Source organism: Pagrus pagrus (genome assembly GCF_965226575.1).
Source record: "Pagrus pagrus genome assembly, chromosome: 7".
In the NCBI taxonomy this organism is placed as follows: Eukaryota; Metazoa; Chordata; class Actinopteri; order Spariformes; family Sparidae; genus Pagrus; species Pagrus pagrus.
In genome coordinates, this window is record NC_140191.1 from 19,651,272 (window position 1) to 19,671,672 (window position 20,401).

The following is a 20,401-nucleotide window of genomic DNA, read 5'->3' on the forward strand; positions in this document are numbered from 1 at the left end:
CTGGATGAATAGCTCAAATGCCCCGCGTGCATAATAGCAGAGAGGGATGGGCACATATCCACCACGCACACACACACACACACACACACACACACACACACACACCTTCAGCTAATCCTGAGAGAGCCTGTCTGTGATTAAATAGTATTACTGATTTTTAAATCTCAGCTGATGTCACTGTAAGATGCTCCTTGTTGTGCTCTCATATAAAGTATCATTGATCTTTAGGGATGGCAAGTTAGATAAAGTTCCAGTGACATATCACAACTGGACGGGACATTTATTGTATGCATGTTAAAATCTGAAAACAGATACATCATGTATGCAATCATTAATTCGCAGGGAAAATTTCTCCCCTCCACCACGTGAGTACCACTGCCTTGTCCATTGTGCCTGCGCGCCGCCGACTGTACGTACGCGTGTCGGTGCCGTCAGAGTTACGCACGGAGGAAAGCAGCGCCGCTATTGGAAAATATTTTCGGGTCTGCCGGAGCCCTCCCATCCGCCTCTCACTCTCTCTCTCTCTCTCTCTCTCTCTCTCTCTGTCTCTATCACCATCCTGTCAGCCAGAGGTGCTCTCACCATCCGGGATTACGCTCGCAAAAATGTGATTTTGGACAAATCCCACAGTCAGTCGAGGTTTCGGTGCTCCTATCTGGACGATCTCTCTGCGGGCGGATACGAGCCGTGCGCCCCGGAGCAGCTCCTCTGTCGTCCTCTAAGGTTTCCTGTGGAGGTTGTCGGACGGGACAGCGGAGCATCGACTGAGGTGCGTCCGATAAGACAAGTTGCAGTTGTGATTTGTGGACGGCTGTCGCATCTTCTCCTACTTTCTGCTGCCCAGGAGGCGTGTACACTGAGCTTGAATCGACATGTTGTCAGATAATGTGTGCTTGTTGTTGTCAGGCCCGTGTTTTTTTGCCCTTAAATAACCCAGGCTGCGTCCAGATGGAGGATGTGATCGATTCAAATCGTAGTTGAATCCTCGTGTCATGTGTTTTAGATGAATCCAGGCTCAGTGTGTTAACCGGGCCTGTTGTGTTGTCCTCCATCAGGTCATCTTTACTCTACCCCCCCGTCCCAGAGATGCTGCCCTGCCTGCGGAGAGTCCTGCGCCCCGCCCTCTCTCTGAGAGCCGGGACCGGGTTGGCCACAGCCGGACTCAACAACCACCAAACACCCGCCGGAGCGTCCCCGGCACGGTTCGCTCCGGAGCCCCACTTCCCCGCGGTGGTGCAGCGGTGTAACCTGGGCACACACCCGCTGAAGGAGCCCGTGGAGCCCCTCAACTCGCCCCAGGGAGCCAAGGAGTTTATTTATAGCCTCCATCCGACTGAGCGCACCTGTCTGCTGAGGGAGCTGCACAGGTTCGAGTCCATAGCCATAGCTCAAGGTAGGTAATGTGCACTGTACAGTTATATACAGCTTCGTGTATGACAGGAGAATCAATGGAGATAGAGACATGCTTTTTAAAGTAACACAAGTAATGAGTACACAACATATACACACCATGAATGAAAACCCTCCATCACAAAATGCTTTATTGAAAAAAATGTTTGTTTAAATAAGTTATAATTGAAGTTAATGGCTTTTGCATCAGTATTTACCTACCGGCCTAATTATCATTGATTCAGTTCCAGGCTGTAATAACACATCAAGGGATTGATTTGAATCCCCTGACGGTTAATGGAGGTCTGGAAAGAGCTGGAAGTTGCCGTTTAAAGACTGGTTTGTTTTTCGAAAACATTACACCATATCCATCATGAAGGACTGCTAATTCCCAGAATGCAGTTCAGCATCTGACCCTGATGCCTGACCTCTGACCTCCCCTGGGTGCAGAGAGAATCTATCGGCGGCGATCAATATTAGTCTGTTTCAATTACTGTAACTCTTGTGCACAAGTGTATTACGCAGTCATCACTCACACGGTGCAGTACAGTATCTGGACACTCACATGTTTAAATACAGTATCAGAAGATTTCCAGATGAATATGTGTCGGACCAGGATTCAGGGAGGGGATGCCATTAGCACCTATCACTACCTGTCAAATACAGGGTAGATGTTGGCTGTGGCAGGTACAAATTTCAGGTTACCTGTCATCGTAGCAGATAGGTTTTTTGGAAAATAAATACTCAGGGTTTAAGGTTACACAATATATTCCATATTACCACTGACTCAGTGTTTACCACTTCAACTTCGTGGCAGGCAACAAGATTGAGTTCAGTGACCTGCAAAAACTTAATTCCAGACTCTGGCCAACACAACAACAGGATGCAGGTTTGGTTCCCACCCTCTTTGTAGACACGTTAGTCAGGTGTACTGGAAACTCCAACTCACTCGTGGCTGTGAATAAACAGTATCTGTGATGGACTGTCCGCTCTGTCCTGTGGCTGACTTGGTTGGTGATGTGTTGTTTCTGCAGGGTGAACTGATACTTCTGTTTTCATCAACCATGCACACAGGCTACCTGATATCCTTATAGTTGTTTTTCCATTTTTTTTATCAAAACTCTCATTCTTTTGTCTTCAATATCAGCTGGACTGAGGGTCATATTCATTTAGAGGCTCATTCCTGACCCATCCACCTCTAGCCAAATGATTTCAACCCACTGGCCAAGAACAATATATGATTCCTCCTCGTACAACATGTTAGGTGGTAGGTTTCTCTTTTCACTGTATGAGCGCAGGGTCGAGACATTAGATGGGTTACACGAACCGTGAGAATGAGATCATGAGCGTATAAGAGGAGGACGACAACGGTGGACGGCCCCCAGACGGAGAGAGAAAGAAGGAAGTGGGTCGATCGATACTGAGATAGAAGAGAGTAGAGGGAGAGAACGAGGGAAGACATGAGTGATGATGGAGACGCCACAGTACATGAGGTTTTCTCTGGGTGTACGCTGCTATTAGCTCCTGTCACCCTCCGTATTTCTCTCAGGCAATAGAGTGCAGAGACTGCGCTTAGAAAATAGGTTCTCATTATTTTGTTTTATCCCTGCCACATTATGGTGGAAACTTCATCGATGCTACTTACACTTCGTCAGAGAAAATATCGATAAAGATATCAGACTCATCGCACCGGGCCCGAGGATTGTGGCTAAAAGATGAGGCACTTTTCCCTCGTGGTGGATGAATGATTCCCATCCATGCAGGGTACTTTCAAATTTCTCAGTCAAAGTGTCCTCTAAAATCTCCAAGAACTTCCTCACCAACTCTTTGGAGCTTCTCCCCTCCAGTTCATTAACTAAACTAACAACCTGCTGAACTCACTGTACGCTGAACACCAGGCTAATTTAAACCGTATAACGACAGCTTGCTGAATGTTGAACATACATGCATCTGTTGCTATTCATGGTGTCATGGCTTCACTGTTTCTTGTCAGCGTACAGTATGTGAGGCTCTGAATAGCAAGTAGCCACAACGTGCGCTAACTCTGACGCTGTGGCTTGAAAAGTTTCATGCTTGCTCGGTATATCTCAGTTCCTCTTAATCAAGTTTTGGATGGAAGTCCAAAGACAAATTCTTAAAAGTCTGTTTTTACCTCGCTGCATCATTTTTCTGTTTTCTGGCGTCAATATAACTGCAGGGGGGTGAAGCATGATGCAGTATGTGAGGGATGGTATTGATTCTCTCTCCATACGATAAAAACAGGCCTGTGATGCTTCTGCTGACTTATGGCATCTTTTCTGGTTTCAGTAGTCATTTCAGCAGGCATAATAATACAAAAATGGATGGCAGAGACGTCGTGTGGTGATGATGGTTGAGCTTAATGGTTATTTTTCTAATCAGATAAAGAGTGCTGTTGTGTTGCTGTGTAGTGTTCACACCTTTAGTGAAGGTTATTGCTCTATCAAATTAGATCCTGTTCGGATTCTTCACACTCCTCCCAGGAACTAAATTGCTTCCCACACCGCGAAGAGCAAAATGGACTTGTTTTTATAAAGAAGAAACTCAGTTTGTCTCGCGCCTTATTTGAAATTCCTCATTCCCGCTCACTCTCTCTCTCCAGGCTCTGGGGAATTGTTGACCGACCCGTCATTACGAGGCGTTTCAATGAGATCCTCCATGCTCACTGATCGTCATAGTACATCATTATTTTCCTGTCGGATGTGGCTGATTGCATCCTGACCACACGCTGCGAGCCTTCCCCCTGTGCGCCACAAATATCAACACTGAGCAAACAGCGCTAAATCCCTCATGAGCCCCATTGTGGGAGGTTTTTATATCACACACGGAGGCTGCAGGAAGTACCGAGCCACACCGAGCCACAAATTCTGTTTCCTCTTCTGAAATGTCAAGTAGAGTGATTCAAAACTTCTCATTTTTTAGGATTCAAAACCACCATAAACTCTACCAAAGATGAGAGATTAATGTGAGCTAGTGCACTGACGTGACTGCCCACAGAGGACAGATACTCTCACCTATGGTTCCTGCCTGGCTGGAGCTTGCTGACGTCCTCACCTTCACGCTATAAACACCCTCAGGGATTGTCTTACCTACTGTATATGCGGGCTGCAGACGAGCTGAATCAGTGATTGCTGGTCCGGCCGGCTCACTCTCTCACTGCCTTAGCGGCTGAGTGATTGATTTTCGTGACAGGCCTATCAGCATCCATCATCTTTCCACCCCAGAGGCCACAGCACACCTGAAGCAAAACCATGTTTTTTTTCCTGAAGGGGAGGAAGCTGGTTGTCTGTCTGTGGTTGAAGCTCACTGACATGTCTCAATACTGGGCAGTCCTCTGGGTTAATGGATGCTACTGCAGTATGTCTACGCTGCTTGTGGCCAATAACGAAAACAAAGTTGGGGTCTGCTAGCATAAGCTAACCAGCTTCAAGCACAACACAGGAGTTTCTCAGAGCCCCTTTCACAGCTTTATTCACGTTTAGTCACGTTCGTCGACTTCCTTCTTCACTCTGTGACGTAGTATTTGGTGTTTCTCTGAACGTTAAAGCGACGGGGCGACCAAATAAAGCTCATTGTTACCTGAAATAGAATTACTCTTGACTCTCATTGGAAATATTTGGGTTAAAGTAAGTACATAACTAAATAAAATATATAACAATGGTCTTTTTTAGACATTTTAATGCAGTAATGTTAAATATTATTTTATATCTAGTTGATTAATGCGTCTCGTTCTTACCTCGTCAAATTCGATGCTACTAACCCAAAGTGTCGTATAAATTGGACCTTTAAACATAGACTTTTTGGCCACTTGGGGGCAGTGCATCAAGCTATAAGCACAACAGCTGTCCAAAAGTTTCTCTTGCCGTAAAAACCAAAATGCGGAACTGAAATATGCTAAAAAAGCTCCATAGAGCTGAGGAGAACTGCAGAGAAGGTGTAGGAAACGTCACCGTTCGTCAATAAAAAACTGCTCCTTTACAATAACATACATGCTGATTTAAGGTAGTAGAGACAGACAAATGTCCACTGAGCACTTCTATGAGTAACAGCCTCGATATTCTCAAGGACTGGACTTTTGTTTGAGCGGAGACAAGAGAAAGGGATAGGAGGAAGCATGTTGGAGTGAAGGTCAAAAACATGCACATTCACCTGTCCAGGGGAGATTTAGGGTCCATTTTAGAGATTTTATGGACCTCTTCTACTGGTAGTAATACCCTGATCTCAGAAGAAAGGGAAAGAAGAAAACGAGAGAAGAAGAAAAAGAAGAAGAAGAGAACAAATACGTTTGGGAGACAGGTCGATGAGAGTTAACAGGCAGGAAGAAAAAAGGGTGGAGAGGAGAAATGTAAAAACAATGAGGGAGTAAACTCTAATGAGGTGACTCAGACATATTTAATGAGAATATCAATACCAGTTTTATCACACTAGGTCTACTGGATCCACACTTTATAGTTTGACTCGAGCCTGAAATGGAGAACAAAGAATGAGCTCACAACAGAGATCAAATTCAGACATAGAGAGGTATTTAAATGTCGATGAATTACCCACAAGGCCCACTTTCTGATTTGCTTTTTATGACATATTGTTTTATGACAGCGTAGAAGAATAAAACCCACCACAGCTGAAAACATTCTACATTTGTGACCTACAGCACAGTTAAAGTTTGCATTATGATCACTTCTAATGGTCATGTTTGAGATCTCAGTAATAACGCTGTCAGAGAGCAGAAATAAAGGCTTCAGTTTAGTCATTATTACACTGCTCTCACAAAACAAATGAACTGCTGCAGCTGAGGCAAAATATAAATATTTGAAATAACCCACCAACTTTTAAAATTCATATCAAACACAGAAATGATGAATTATTAAGCGAGGAGAAATGCGAGAATGCTCTAATGATGTTAAAATCTCATTGTGATGCTATAATGCAATGATAACGGGTGGTGGATATAAAAGGGCCTCACAGTGGTGATGAATGATGATGAGAATATATCATTCAATAAATATAATTGGATTTATTTACTTAAATATCATTATTTTCAACCTGATGCCCGTTTGACATCAAGCATGATAGCTGTAGGAAATGGGACTGTGATATCTTTTTATTTGATTTAATCTTCATTTAATCAGGCAGACTCATTGAGATATTCAAGAGAAACCTGAGAACAAAGAAACAATCGCTGAACGCGGTTAGCAAACAGGAAGAAAACCACAAGAAATGATGTAAAATGACTGGTAATTAAGAAGACATATTGTGCTCATTTTCAGTTTCATAATTTTATTTTGGGCTACTTGAATATGTTGAAACGCTCTATTTCAGCTCCTGTCTCTTTAAGGCCCCGCCTGAATACTCAGTCTCCTCTGATTGGTCAGCTCACACACGCCTGACCCAACACCCCTAACAACAACAGCAGAGCATCTGTGCAAAATTAATTCTTGAGTGCCAAACTAGCTGCTAGGCATACATAATGCAAATTTGTGACATGGTGATGAAGTGTGATGTCGAGAAGTCAAACAATTAAAGGTGGGACTGACGAGGCGTTTCAGGAGCAGTGTTTTCTGTGGGAGAGAGGAGCTTCTGACCTTTTCACCTTTTAACTTTCAAGATGTTTTACATCATACGGCATAATATGTCTCCTTTAAAGCTGAAATAGTTGGACTTATAGCAGTAAGCTGCAAAATGGCCGACACACACACCATTGAAATGACCTGGTGGTTTTACTGAGGGGACTGCAGATATGATGACCTGTTTAGAGTTTCTGATGGACAAATGCTGTCACTTTATCATGCAACCTGGTCACTAAAACATCTTTACTTACCCATTTTAACAGGTTTTGAAGCACAATCAATATAATATTTAACAGTACACAGCCTGTCAACACTGCAGCAGACTAGTTTTTTGTTAAAGTAACTTTAGCTACAGTTAAAAAAGTCCTTTACATAAGTTTTAATCTAAATCCGTATCACCAGGAGTAAATGCTGACCCATGCACATTTCTTATGATTAAAGGAAAACCTATTCCTCAAACCTATCAGACAGGGAACATATTTGCATATAAAGGAATTGTGTTCGCTTCGCAAAAAAAAAAAAATCAGGACTTTATCCCCAAGTCCTATAAAATAAGGTAAAAGCTCAGAGATAGCAAGCTGAAAGATTTAAAGGAGAAGGGGCGGAGAGACGCAGCGGATAAATGAATGAATAAACCACCAGAGATTCTTCTGCTCCATCTGGACCTCTGTGATCATCAGCGTTCAGTTACCGAGTGACTCAGTGACATCCGCGATACTAACATTGTTTTCCCGCCGGCCTGCTGTTGAGGAGGAATATGTGAGAGGAGACGAGATAGAAGCAATTTCCCTTCATGGCTCGGCGGATGGAGGAGCGCAGTGGAGGGGAAGTTAATTGGAGATGCAAAAGAGGAGAGAGAGCGGCGAGAGGAAGGGAGACGTCTTTATGGGGTTGTTTTTTTTGTTTTTCACCTCAGTGACCCTTGAGGCTGACGTACAAATCCTACAAAACAAGCCTCGCTCCCTCTTCATTTCATCAACCTGTCTTCTGTTTATTATTTTCCATCCTCAAGCTTAAATCTTCTTCTCCACCGTCTGCATCTCTTCTTGAACCACGACCACATTCAGCAGGTATAATGAATCCTGGATCAAAGCTTTCATCCTCTTTCCTCGGCTATGCCTGTGTTGAAGGGAGGCCTAATATGCTCTACTGTATGCTCAGCTCAGTATATTGCTTCCGTAGTGCCTGGTGGTGATATTTGATTCCACCTTTTATGTTGAAAGGGGAAGCCATATCCTCTCTCTCCGCCTTTCAGATTATGGCCTTCTTGCCTGAAATAAATGACAAAGGAGAGCCCTTTTCATTTCTCCATTGTGCCACCGCTCATACAATGTTGTTGTCATGCAGATTCGCACACTGTGCTGCATCACGGTAGCCCATGGTGACATTTAACCTGCTGTGACCCCGAGCTCAGACAGAAATGACTCCCTGCAGTATGGAAAAGTCGAGGCACGGGCGTTGCGATGCCGCCATCATGCTGACATTCGACTTCCTGAAGAGCAGCAGTGATTTTCTCGCAGAAGTGCTCGAGTTAATAGCATGCCAGACACTCCGTTCTATCGCCGTCCGATGGAGGCTGTTGCGGTGACATTCGTGTGGTAATATGTGTACAGATAGCACCCGTTCATCGCACACACCGTAATAGCCTAACGCCCCGCTGTGTGTGTTTATTGAGTGCATTTTGCAGCCAGCGAGAGAGATGCCCGCAGCCATTAATAACTAATCGCTCTCATTGTGCCGAGGAGACTTCAGACGGAGCCGTTCCTCACGGGGTGCTGAACTTATTTGGTTTGCGAGCTCCCTGAAAGAAGTTAAAACAGAGTTATATAGAAAGACTGAGACTAGCAGGTCATCCTCTCCAGTTGACGATCAACATAGAAGACATTACGCCGTGTAGAGGTAGCTAGCCCTAGTGTTGGGTCATTTAATTTCATTCCAACATTTTCATCTTCAGCTATTGCTTTCAGAGCCTACTTGGACAAGCAAGACGGAGGCTGGGTGGAGGTATGTTCAGTTATTAAACATCTGGAATAATCGTTCCCAGTGTCAATACTGCGCCCACAGTGGAAAAATAGCGAAACAGCAGTGACATGCTAGATTTGCTAGCCCATCATGTAACCTAAAACACTTCTGAAATGTAGTTACCTAATGAAATGCTACAATAGCTTGTAACCAAGTTAGCCAGGTATGCTAATATTTGAAGCTTAGAGCTGTTAAACACACTGTAATCCATTCTTTGCACCTTTCCCCATCTAGACACAACATATTGAATCTGTTTAGGTGCATGCTATCGTATTATAGTCCCAAGAACACCATTTCAGCATTGAGGAAAACAGCTCTGCTGTGTGAGTTATTCAGCTCTGTCTGGACTATCACTGTTCAGATGTTACCCTCAAAATCAATATTTACCTTGAGATCACAACCACTGTGTTTTAGCATATTTCTCAGGATACAGTCGATTCTCCTTTACAATTCTTTGAGAATACAACAAGGCCAAGTGTAAAGGAGAAAAAAAATACATTATATATGGAGCCCAGTATGTGAGATCGTCCTCCAATGGGCAATCTGGCACCAATTAAAATTTTATGATTCAGAAGATATGAAAGGAAGGAGGAAAATCGCTGCATATGGCTCCTGTTTCTTTGTGATACCCAGACAGATGGATCAAGGCATGAATCAAATTACCCAGGCACCACGGAAGCCCGTTTAATAATATTATGCACAGCGGGATGTGTTTGATATTCAAGGTGGTGTTTGTTTGTGTGAGCCTGTCCCTTCGATCGGGAGGTCATGCAGCCTCACGGCGTTAGAGACAGGGACGGATCATTTTCATTTTCTTTCATGGAGCAGTATGACCTCTAAGGACAGCGCACGCTCCCTTTATGACACCTCGTCTTCCTCTTCTCTTTCCTGCTGTCATTCAGGCCCTCCCTGCACTTACATGCCACAACACACTAGACATGACAACTCCCTAGCTGTTTTCTCCTTGGGTTGTACCTGGGCCCTTCAGAACTCACCTTGCCGCACAATCACCAAGGCTGCTGATTTCGCTGCAGCCCCACAAGACTAAAGTCAGCACTTTACAGCAGATGTTAAGGTTACTGTTTCTCTTGGGGCGTTCGCATTCATTTGGAGTCGTGTTCGTGTCCGCCTGACAAATATAAGTCATGTATTCTCTCTCCTTTTAGCTCTGCTCTGCTCTCCACCAACTCCTAAAATGACATGCTTCATTACATTCACAAGCTAGCTGCTAATGTCTTCGCCTGCTGTTTGATGCTGTAGCGTGGGGACAGTTTTTAAGACCTTTTCCCACAAAAAGACAGCTGCCTGCTGTGTATGGAAACAATACTGATAAGAGAGCAGTGAGCGTAAACAGTAAAGTTGTGGCCATAAAACCAAAGCAATAAACTGAAGCTAAAGAAAAGCAAGAGTCAGGTGATAATTCTGTGGGTTCATCACCCCGAACAACCACTAATACATTACACACAGTCATGTCTTCCATTGTTAATTCAAAAATACTGATTTTGGCAGCTATAATCCCAAAGTTCACTGAGAGCATTGCTCTCTTTTTCAGGAACACCCTGATCACATTCACAGAGTAACACACATTCATACCTGGAAGCTGCCCAGTATAACCATACTCTGATCTGCTGGTTACTGAGCAGCTCCAGTGGAACAGCTGGGGTTAAGGGGCCTCGCTCGTGGGACACTTCTGTGGGGGTAATGAGGGAAGGGAAAAGAGCTGTCTCCCTTTTTCCCCACCCAAATTAATCCTGCCGGTCCAGGAATTGAACTGGTGACCCCGTAGTCACAAGCTCAATTCTCATTTAAGAGAGTCTTGGTCAAGGTCTTCTCTAAGAGTGGGCGAGCTCCAGCTAATCTAATCCTGTATCAGTGTGGTTTCCACTTTTCAGATTTTGAAGACAGAAATGAGCTGACCATGTCCTCATATCCTCAAGTTCATCACTTATGCAGCAAATAAAGGACAAACATGTCGCGTACCTGCAGTATGATAAACGATAGAGATTGGTAAAGATCTCCCACATGACTGAAACCAACTGGAAATATTCCTGCAGCCCTCCTGTGTTTGGCTTCAGTTTGTGTGGTATTTGCTTCTCAAAGGTACGTTTCCTCTAAACAAGCATTCAGAGTGGATAGAAGCAGCCCTTTAATCGTGATCAAGTGAATCCTGTAGCAAAATATGAAAGATATTTGTGTGACATGGAACAAAAAAACACAACTTACCCCCTGCTACCTCTGCTACAATACAACTACAGAGGAAACACTGGTTTATTCGGCATCTCCGGGGAGCTGCTTTTTTCATTTCCCCCTCAGCAAACAAGCATTTTGAGTCGTGAAATGACTCCAGTTGACATGTAAATGGGAGCAGATTGACTTTCTAAACAGAAGTAAACAGGCTTTCCTTCAAATGAGCTGACTTTTTTTTTTTTTGTGACAAATGTTGTGCAGAAGATAACACTTAATCTTGTACAAGCTGCATTCTCAAAGCTCCTGCCAGTGTACCTCCTGCAGTTTATCAGCAGAGAGGGATTCAGCATAGTTCGTGCCAGTGTCGCACTATTTGAGTAATTCTCCGTGCCCTTGCTGCTACACACAGTGACACACTGTATGCCGGCACGGAAGCAACAAAATAGAGTCTGAAAGATGGTCCGTACACACCGACACAGAGGTCGTAATTACTAATTACAAGTACAGAATTGTCTGTGCATACATTTCTGTGTGTCCCACTGGTGACTATTCATCTGATCAATGACTAATTGATATCTTGGAGGCCAGGTGCACGCAATTAGCTCGGAAATAAGCTTCACTTTTGTTGACGGGATTGAGAACCAGCAGGCAGGTGCAGGATTCAGTTCCCCTGGCGACAAAATTTGTTGAGGTACAAGTAGGTGGTTTGTATCCCCACCATTGTGGGAGAGTTGTTGGATTATATGTTATGCATAAAAACATGTTTTTATTGTTATAGTGTTTTATTATTAACCATTCATGTAAAATGCATGAGCTCCCAGGAACTGCAGTGCTCCGAATGTGCAGAGAAAGTCATCGTAAGACGAGTCTCTGAGTAGTTTTAGCTCACCGCTCAATTAATAATATTTCCTTTTTTCCTCTTTGCTTTGCTCCTTTTGTCTCCTATTGAGGGGAACGAAACCAGACTGTGTTCTTCTTTCCCTCCTGTCTCTTGTGGTTTTCCGTTTGTCGGGGGGGCATTCTGAAGGATTCTGTGGTTGTTTTTCGTCTGTTCCTGTGTTTAGTTTCAGGCCCTCCAAAGCCTCTTTAATTGGCACTGTGGGAATAGATGTGTATTTATTTGGTCTACCTGTCATATAGAGCTCGCTGAACTTACAGGAGGGGAAAAAAGTACTTTGCTGAGATGTAACTACATTGTTAGGCTTGGGTTTGTGTAGTGTCATGCTCCAGTGCTTTGTAATTTCCTCTCACAGGTATATACCGACTGGGTTATCCTGCCTTTGGTGGGAGGTACTCATTATTTTCCCTCAGCCTACATGACTATTTTAAGTCTTGATGTGACCTTCAGAAGTACTCCAGTAGACATGTATATAGACTTTCAAAACAGAAATAAACAGGCCTTCCTTCCACTCATCTTACTTTAAAATTACACATACAAATATAAAAATTTAACACTTTTTTTCTCTCCTGTTTTTCACAAGTCAATGTAAAAGATCTGAGCCTTGTTCTGCGCACAGAAAATAATTATTTCTCTCAAATTTTGAGCACGAATCTGTTAAAATCCATGTCAGTGTGCGCCAAGATAATCCATCCACCTGACAGGTGAGGAATATTGAGATGCTGATTAAACAGGGAAATGATTGCACAGATGTGCTTTGGACTGGTCCCAATTCAACACTACTTTCAGCAGGTTTTGAGGGAGGGTGCACTTGGAGCTGATGCCTGTGAACTGAATCTTCATTTCACTATTTTAAACCATCTCCAGTATAATTTCTGAGAATACAGCAGTGCATCCAACTGGCCTGACAACCAAAGAACACGTGTAACCACATCATCCCGAGATCTCCACATCCGGATTCTCCACCTGCAAGATCATCTGAAACTACCCACCGGGACAGCTGATGCAACAGTTGCTTTGCAACACCAAAGAATTTCTGCACAAACTGTCAGAAACCTTTTCAGTGAAGCTCATCCGGGTGCCTTTCCCCTCACCAGGGTCTTGACCTGACTGCAGTTTATCGTATTTAAGGACTTTGAGTGGACAAATGCTCTCCTTCCATGGCTTCTGGCACTTTGGGAAGTGTTCTCTTCACTGGTGAATGCTGGTTGTCACCGTACCAGGCAGATGGCAGTCAGCGTGTACGGTGTCATGTGGGCGAGCAGTTTGCTAATGTCAGCGTTGTGAACAGATCGCCCCTGGGTGGTGGTGGCGTTATGGTAGAGGTAGTGGTTGGATCGATGACAATGTGAATACACAGATACCGTGACGAGATCCTGAGGCCCACTGTCTTGCCATTTGTCTGCCACCATCAACCCACCTTGCAGCATGTTCTTGCACTGCACCGCGTTGCTTGTCTATGGCAGTGAAATGAACATTCGGTTAACAGGCACCAGCTCTGGTGGACATTCCTGCAGCCATCACGTCCAAGTGCCGCGCCCTCAAAACCTCTTGTGACATTTGTGGCAAGTGTTCATAAAGAAACACCTCATTGGTTGCTTTTCATTGTGTTGTACTTTACTACATCTTATGCAAGTTTTCTATCTATATCTAATTACCCATTCTCGGACAAATTAATTGCAACAAAACATAAAGTTTTGAAGCGAATCTTTGTGTTATGTAATGACTGTCCTGTCCATTGTGGCCCGTAATATATGCGCTGTGCAATTTCCTCCCTTTCTGCCTCATAAATCATACGACAATAGCAAGGAGCTGTGCATTTGATGAATGGCTCTAACCTTCCACTGTTCCCGTTCTGCTGAACTATTGATCTCATACACGCACATGCTTGGTCACATACCCCAGCGTATGCAGACTCAAAGTACAGATAATGCGATCCATATAGATAAACGCATGCTTATACACTCACACACACCGTGTCCCTTCACACAACAGCCTGTGTTGTATCACGCCACACTCCCATAATGAGAAACCCCCTCACCGTGTGAGTGGTGCAAATCAAAAATCAATAAAATCCTGAGGGAAAAACATGGATCTTTCTTAGTTTACAATTGCTCGCAAAAGACCAGGACACACACAACAGAGGGAGTCTCACACACACACACATACGCACACAGACTGCATTGCACTGCTGCACAGTCCCGTGATGAAAAATGCCCCTGCATTGTTCTTGTTTCTACCCTCTAACACTAACACCTGAATTCGCAGAAAATCATATTGCCTCTATTTATAATTTTCATTCAAGCGATTGAATGCGGCGACAGACATTTATTCATCCTAACTGATGTTCGCTGAGAGAGAACGCGGCTTTTGGGTCCTTTCACAGACTTATCTCCGATTTCCAAAACTCTGCTCACACTTCAATTTCATGCTGTATCCGCGCCAAGAGACAGAAGAAGTGTGGACTAAGCCATTTGTCACAGCAAAACAAAGACAAGAAAGTGTGAGTGGGTTGACAATCACAGCAGGGGAGTGTTAATGGTTGTGTCCTTACACAGACAATTTCAGGGAAGCAGGCAGCCGAGGAAGGAACACAACAAAGTGAAAGTAAAACCAACCAGAACACAAATATATAAATGTTTGTAGATTGGTGTTGAGATTGAGAGCTTCAGTGTGAGCCTTTGTGCTATTTGTCTGAGAGAGTATAGAGTTTCACCTTTAAGCAATAGGAGTGTGACATACAGACTGTCAGATGAAGCACATTAGTGGTCGGATGCAGAAGTTAAATATAAGATGACATGACAAGACTTTTAACAAGAGCTAAATTAGTTTTTAGCCATGCTAGTAGTCTCATAGCTCAAGGAATGACTCTGCTGGCCTGCCAGACTGAAATATCTCAACAACTCAAGGATGGATTGCCTCAGAATTTGGCACAGACATTCATGAGCCCCTCAGGATGAATTGTGATAGCTTTGATGTTCCCCTGACTTTCCATCCAGCCCCTGTAGCACCAAAACCAGGTCCATATTTTCCGTCTATGCCCAAATTCTTACATGACTAATGGCATTCCCATCCAATTGTTCTAATTAGCAAGTGTCGGAATGCTAACATGCTAAATAATTAATAATTAATTACAACCTCACAGAGCTGCTAGCATGGCTGGAGACTGTTAAAGTCATGTCAACAGGCTTTAACAAGCGAACAGGCTTGTTAGCGCTCCGGTATTGTGTTGGCTGTGTGTTGTAAATGCTAAGAATAGCTGTAGCTGACTTGGCAATTAACAGTTAAGATCTGTGTCCAAAATGGTGACACATCGCGTTTTCTGTTTATCTGTAAACAGTCTTTATCGGCTGCCAGATTCTTGTTCTGCAGTCGGAGGATACAAAGTCAGAGAAAGCATGAGACGAGTGAAACATGACTTCTTTGGTATTTAATCACGCTCGTGATTAGCTACTTATCACAGCCCATTAAATGTTTTCAGGACTCCTGTCTTGTTGGAATTGAATTCTCTTGAGAAAGCAGCTCTGGGGGATTTAAGACACCATGCAATCAATACTTTGTACCGGAGGAGCTCTGGGGCCAATAGACAGCCATGTCAGCTATCACACCACTAATAAATGGCTGCATGAAGCCCAGTGGATCGGGAGAGAAAAATCTTCCAGGGATTCTGTTTCTCGTTAATGGCTTTTTTCATGTGACTGGTGATGAGACGGTGACTCAGCTGCATTGTCATTTGGCCTCATTCTTTTTTAAGTGATGGGAAAATATAGCTGGGATAGGCTCCTGATTCAGGCCAAAATGATGCATTAGATTATTTCGTTCACATCAAAAGTGGGACAGATTAGAAGAATTTATTAGATTGATCACAGACCTGTATTGGACCATTGTTCAGCAGCATACGCTCACAGTAACTGCTGTCTGGGAATAGTTGGGCGAGCCAAAACATCATGCATTTTTAACCACTCTGCATCTTTTGAGATCTAAAAAGTACATTGTTTATACACATAATTCTGTAGCTGATATAACCTCCTCGACTCTCACAGTTCATTTCAAGAGCTCTTTGAACATCACCATTTGGACCAATGTGGATAATCCGCGCTCAAGAGCACTTCACTGTTGCAGGGGGGCAATAAACGGAAAATATTCTCAAGAGCAATTCCTCAAGGGGCACCCCGAATGTTTTTGAGGACAACCAGGGAAATTTTCTAGCCCTGTTTGTGGCGACATAACCAGGTGTGCTTAAACCTGAAACTTTGAGACAAGAGGAAAAAAAAGCACCTTTCTACCCATTTGTTGCCTTAATTCTGTTTATGAACCTGCACAAACAAACCAAGTAGCATACGCTTATATTAAAGTTTGGGTAATCCTGCGAGAGGAAAAAGATTTGTATTGACTGTCAGTATGGCAGCACTTGTTTGTGATTGATTGACAAGCTATCTCATATACCTGAGCCAGCTGAGAATAGTTCACCATCAGCTGTTTAGACGAGGAGGTTTCAGTGAGAAAAGTTATGCGGTTGATGTAGCAGCAGACTGACAGCGTTGGCTCACAGGCGAGCACAGGAGGATCATCCAAAGCCTTTAATTAAATCCTAAAACAACCCCTGAGTGAGTGATAAATGGAGAGAAATGTGTTCTGGTGCTTAATTGCGGAAGCTATCCATCTTCTGTTGGATCGGATCGTCATCTCGTTGTTTAGGCTTTTGTAGCCGAGAGGATTTTCCAGCACCTGTGAAACGAGATAAAACCTTTAACAATGCTCCGCGAGGGAGAAGGAAAGAAACAATATTTCATTATGCACAAGGTGCTGCGGAGGCTGGAGGGATGACAGATCTGTGTGTGCCTGTGTGTAGATATGAGCACTTGCCATAAACAGTTGTGTACTGTAGGTGTGCGCAGTATTTTTACTGTAGTGCTGATGAAGGGGACAGCACTGAGGTGACCAATTGTCTGCTGCAGCAACATGAGATGAGGTGAACTGAATACGGTGGTATGGAGCTCGTAACACGACACTGAGTCCTGAAAGGAAATGAGGGAGAGAGAAGGGGATGGAAAATGGGTGAAGGCAGCAGACAGGATGGGAGTTAAGAAATAAGTGAAATGTTCTTGTTTTGCTTTTTGCAGTTTGTGAAGTTATCGTCAGTTTATCTGTTGATTATTTTCTCGATTAAAAGATTAGTTAGCCAAATGTCTCCCAGTGTTTCCCAAAGCCCAAGATGACTTCCTCAAGTCTCTTGTGCTGTTCACCACCCAGAGATATTCAGTGTACTATCACAGAGGTACGGAAGCCCTGAGAGACAAGTGATTTATTTATTTATTAACAGAAAACAGAATTTGGAAATTTAGACAGACTATCCTGGCAAAACCTTTTTTCCACCTGTTATCACGTCATAAACACAGGAGAGAAAACAATTTAGATCAGACTTAGAAAATGGATCACCAAAAGAATCTCACTTGTCCCTGAGGGCTTCCGTACAGAGGAGTAAAGAAACCTGAAAATATTCACAATTAAGAAGCTGGAATCAGATAACTTTGACTTTATTTTTTAATTTATTTCTCAAGTTCATTCATTAATATTCAAAATAGGTGGCGTTGATTTAATAGTTGACGACCAATTGAACAGTCGTTGCAGGTCTCATCATTTCCTTAGGCACAAAGTAAATGTAGCTAAAAAGTGATGAAAAAAGATTAAATAGATGGCTTTCCCAGAGTCACTGCTTGGCAGAATTACTCTCCTCCCAGACGTAAATTAGCATTTTGGCATTTGTTCTAGTTTGAACGTGTCGCAGGCTTCGTGAGAATTGTGCACGGGGGATTGTGAGTTTGCGTCTGTCTGCATTTGGATGTGTGCCTGCACATTTGGGAGTTAGTAGTAGAGGAGACGGACTCTGTTTGACACCAGTAAGTGAAATCTGCTCCAGCCTGGTTTACCCTGCAGTGGTGCAATAACAACTGAAACTGATAGAACTAGACTCACATTTCCACTGACCTCTGTAAAGCAAATCCAATTTCACAGACCCTGGGAAGGAAATGATTATGTCTTTTGTCTTCAGACGTAAAATCAGTGTAATCCTGTGTTGTGTTAATGTGGTACATCCAGTCCAACACATTTTACTCTGCGGCCTCTCATTGCAGAAAGATGTTACACCTCTTTGACTTCACCGTCTATCTTTAACGTAGGTGTCACAATGTAGAAAAATTGTTATTAGATCTCAGTAAAGTCATTTTATTTTCCGCTACGTTATGTCAGATGATGTTAGCCCTATTGAATCTGTAGAAAAGAAGGCTGGAAACAAATGTCTCGCACCCTCTGTCCCTTCCTCCTTTTCTCTCTGTGTGTTTGTCTCTACACACACACACACACACACACACACACACACACTCCAATTATAACTACCATGCTGGCAGCAGAATTATCATTATTCTGACGTCACGTTTGTCCTCATCTGTGTCTCGCTCAGCGCTCAGGGGAGCTGGTAAACTGGGAGATGCTCTTTGCTCCTCTTCCTCTGTCTGACTCCCTTTCATCACCCCTGACACAGTGCTAATGATTTTCCCCTTCTCTCTCCCCTTTTTCCTACTTCTTCTCTCTGTATTCATAAGGTCGTGACTGATAGGCTTTGCCATTTAAGAACTGTCTGACATTTATGCTGACTTTTCCCCTCCGTAGAGAAGCTGTCCATGGGAGATGCAGTCGCTTTATAATACATGTTTTCTTCTTCTTCTCTTCTTTTTCAGGGCAGCTGGAAATTGCACCGCCTACTGCAGCCCAGTTAAGATACGGTAAGAAATCTGATATTTTGTAAACTTAGTTTTTACTCTGTATGTTTCATCCATTCTGTTCATGCACAGTGATGATATAAATGGGTACATTGTTGTGGCATGACAGCCTTGATTGGCATCCCTCATGTGACCATCAATCAACCAGCAGGATTAATGAGGATCAGTGTTAATTAACATTAATGAGCAGGACATTGTGGTTCAGTGTTGATGAGTTGTTTCCGTGCTCTCCGCAGAGACGAGCAGAAAACATGCTGTAGTTTTCCACGAGCAGATATTGCATAAGGTTTGTCTCAAAGTGATCATCAATAACAGACATTCACGGTGAAATCTGAATAAGAAGACAGCGTTTGCTGATAATACAGAAGAAGGTGCGAGAAGATGACAAGCTATAAAACTCAGAATATATACTCCTGCCACTTTATGACAGAGCGCTTGTTATATACAGTATATAGGTATTTCATCATGCAGAGCCATGTGGTTTCCATCACAGTTTGCAGAACACAAGATACATCCATACATACTGACACATAAGGTTTACAGTTTATCAAGAGCAACTCCTCAGTGCAAACAGACTCTTTGTACTCCACCTGGTGTACAGTTACGTGCACTGTCTGGTCAGCTAATGGCCTTTTATGATGCTGCACTTTTGTGTATTCAGGGATCAGCAGGTTTATTGATCCATGTTTATGGTTTATATAATCCTGCTTGTTTCCACTGATGGGGTTTATAGTCTCCCTCTGGTCCATAAAAAACAGAATCTCATAGGGTCTGATCATGAACTGATTTAAAAAGATAACAAACAATTGACACAAGGAACGTAAAATGCAGATGAAATAAAAGAAAGAAACGACAACACAAGGTGGCTTAAGACAGGAGTGAATTGGCACAAAAAGCAAACTATACTACAGTACAATACTGTATATTAAGCTCACTGTAGTCTCTTCACCTTGTGCATTGGTTTTCTGTTTTCATCACTAGCAGCCATGACTGCTCCGTGTTTTTTGAGTGGACCAGCCCGTCGATAGCCTGAGGAACACACGGGGTTTTGCTGCTGCATTTCGTTGGCAGTTTGTCATAAGCTTTGGGGAGAGAACAGTTTTTATTGAGAGAAAATGATTTTATTTTTTCACTGCGCACACAGCACCAGCCTCAGGTAGCTGACCAGAAGCAGACGGCAGGTTACTGCAAACAAAGTATCAAAAAAAAAAATGGAATTACTGTCGTTTTAATTCTTTTTCTCTTGTATTAAAAGACGGAAAAATCCTATAACTAAACTGTTTAAACAGCATCTGTTGGAGTGATTCTGCCCAAAGCTTTGTGATCCACATGACACTGTATGTTCTTTCAACCATGTTACAAAAGGTTTATCTCACAAGCCCATAATATTTGATCTCAGTCGGTAAAAGGTTCCACTCTGTAGAATCTATAGTGTCTTGCACATCATTTCTCATCAGAAGTGGAAGGTCACACACTCACACACACGTGAGCCACCTGCACGCACTCAACTGTAAAAGCTGGTGCAGGCATACTTCACTCGA

The 20,401-nt window shown here is 43.2% G+C and overlaps 1 protein-coding gene across 2 annotated transcripts in view; it reads left to right on the plus strand.

The window, feature by feature from the left end:
* The first annotated feature begins 508 nt into the window (after positions 1–508).
* The window catches only part of LOC311260285 (transmembrane protein 65-like), a 42,558-nt gene continuing 22,665 nt past the window's right edge, over positions 509–20,401 (plus strand). The window contains exons 1-3 of one of the 2 annotated variants that reach the window (XM_084357938.1): positions 509–769; positions 1,085–1,393; positions 18,819–18,863. In XM_084357938.1, the coding sequence (XP_084214064.1) occupies positions 1,087–1,393; positions 18,819–18,863 (352 nt within the window). In that variant the 5' untranslated portion in view covers positions 509–769; positions 1,085–1,086. Of the gene's footprint in view, positions 770–1,055; positions 1,394–18,818; positions 18,864–20,401 lie in introns of both variants that reach the window. The other variant, XM_084357937.1, reaches the window with a different exon arrangement.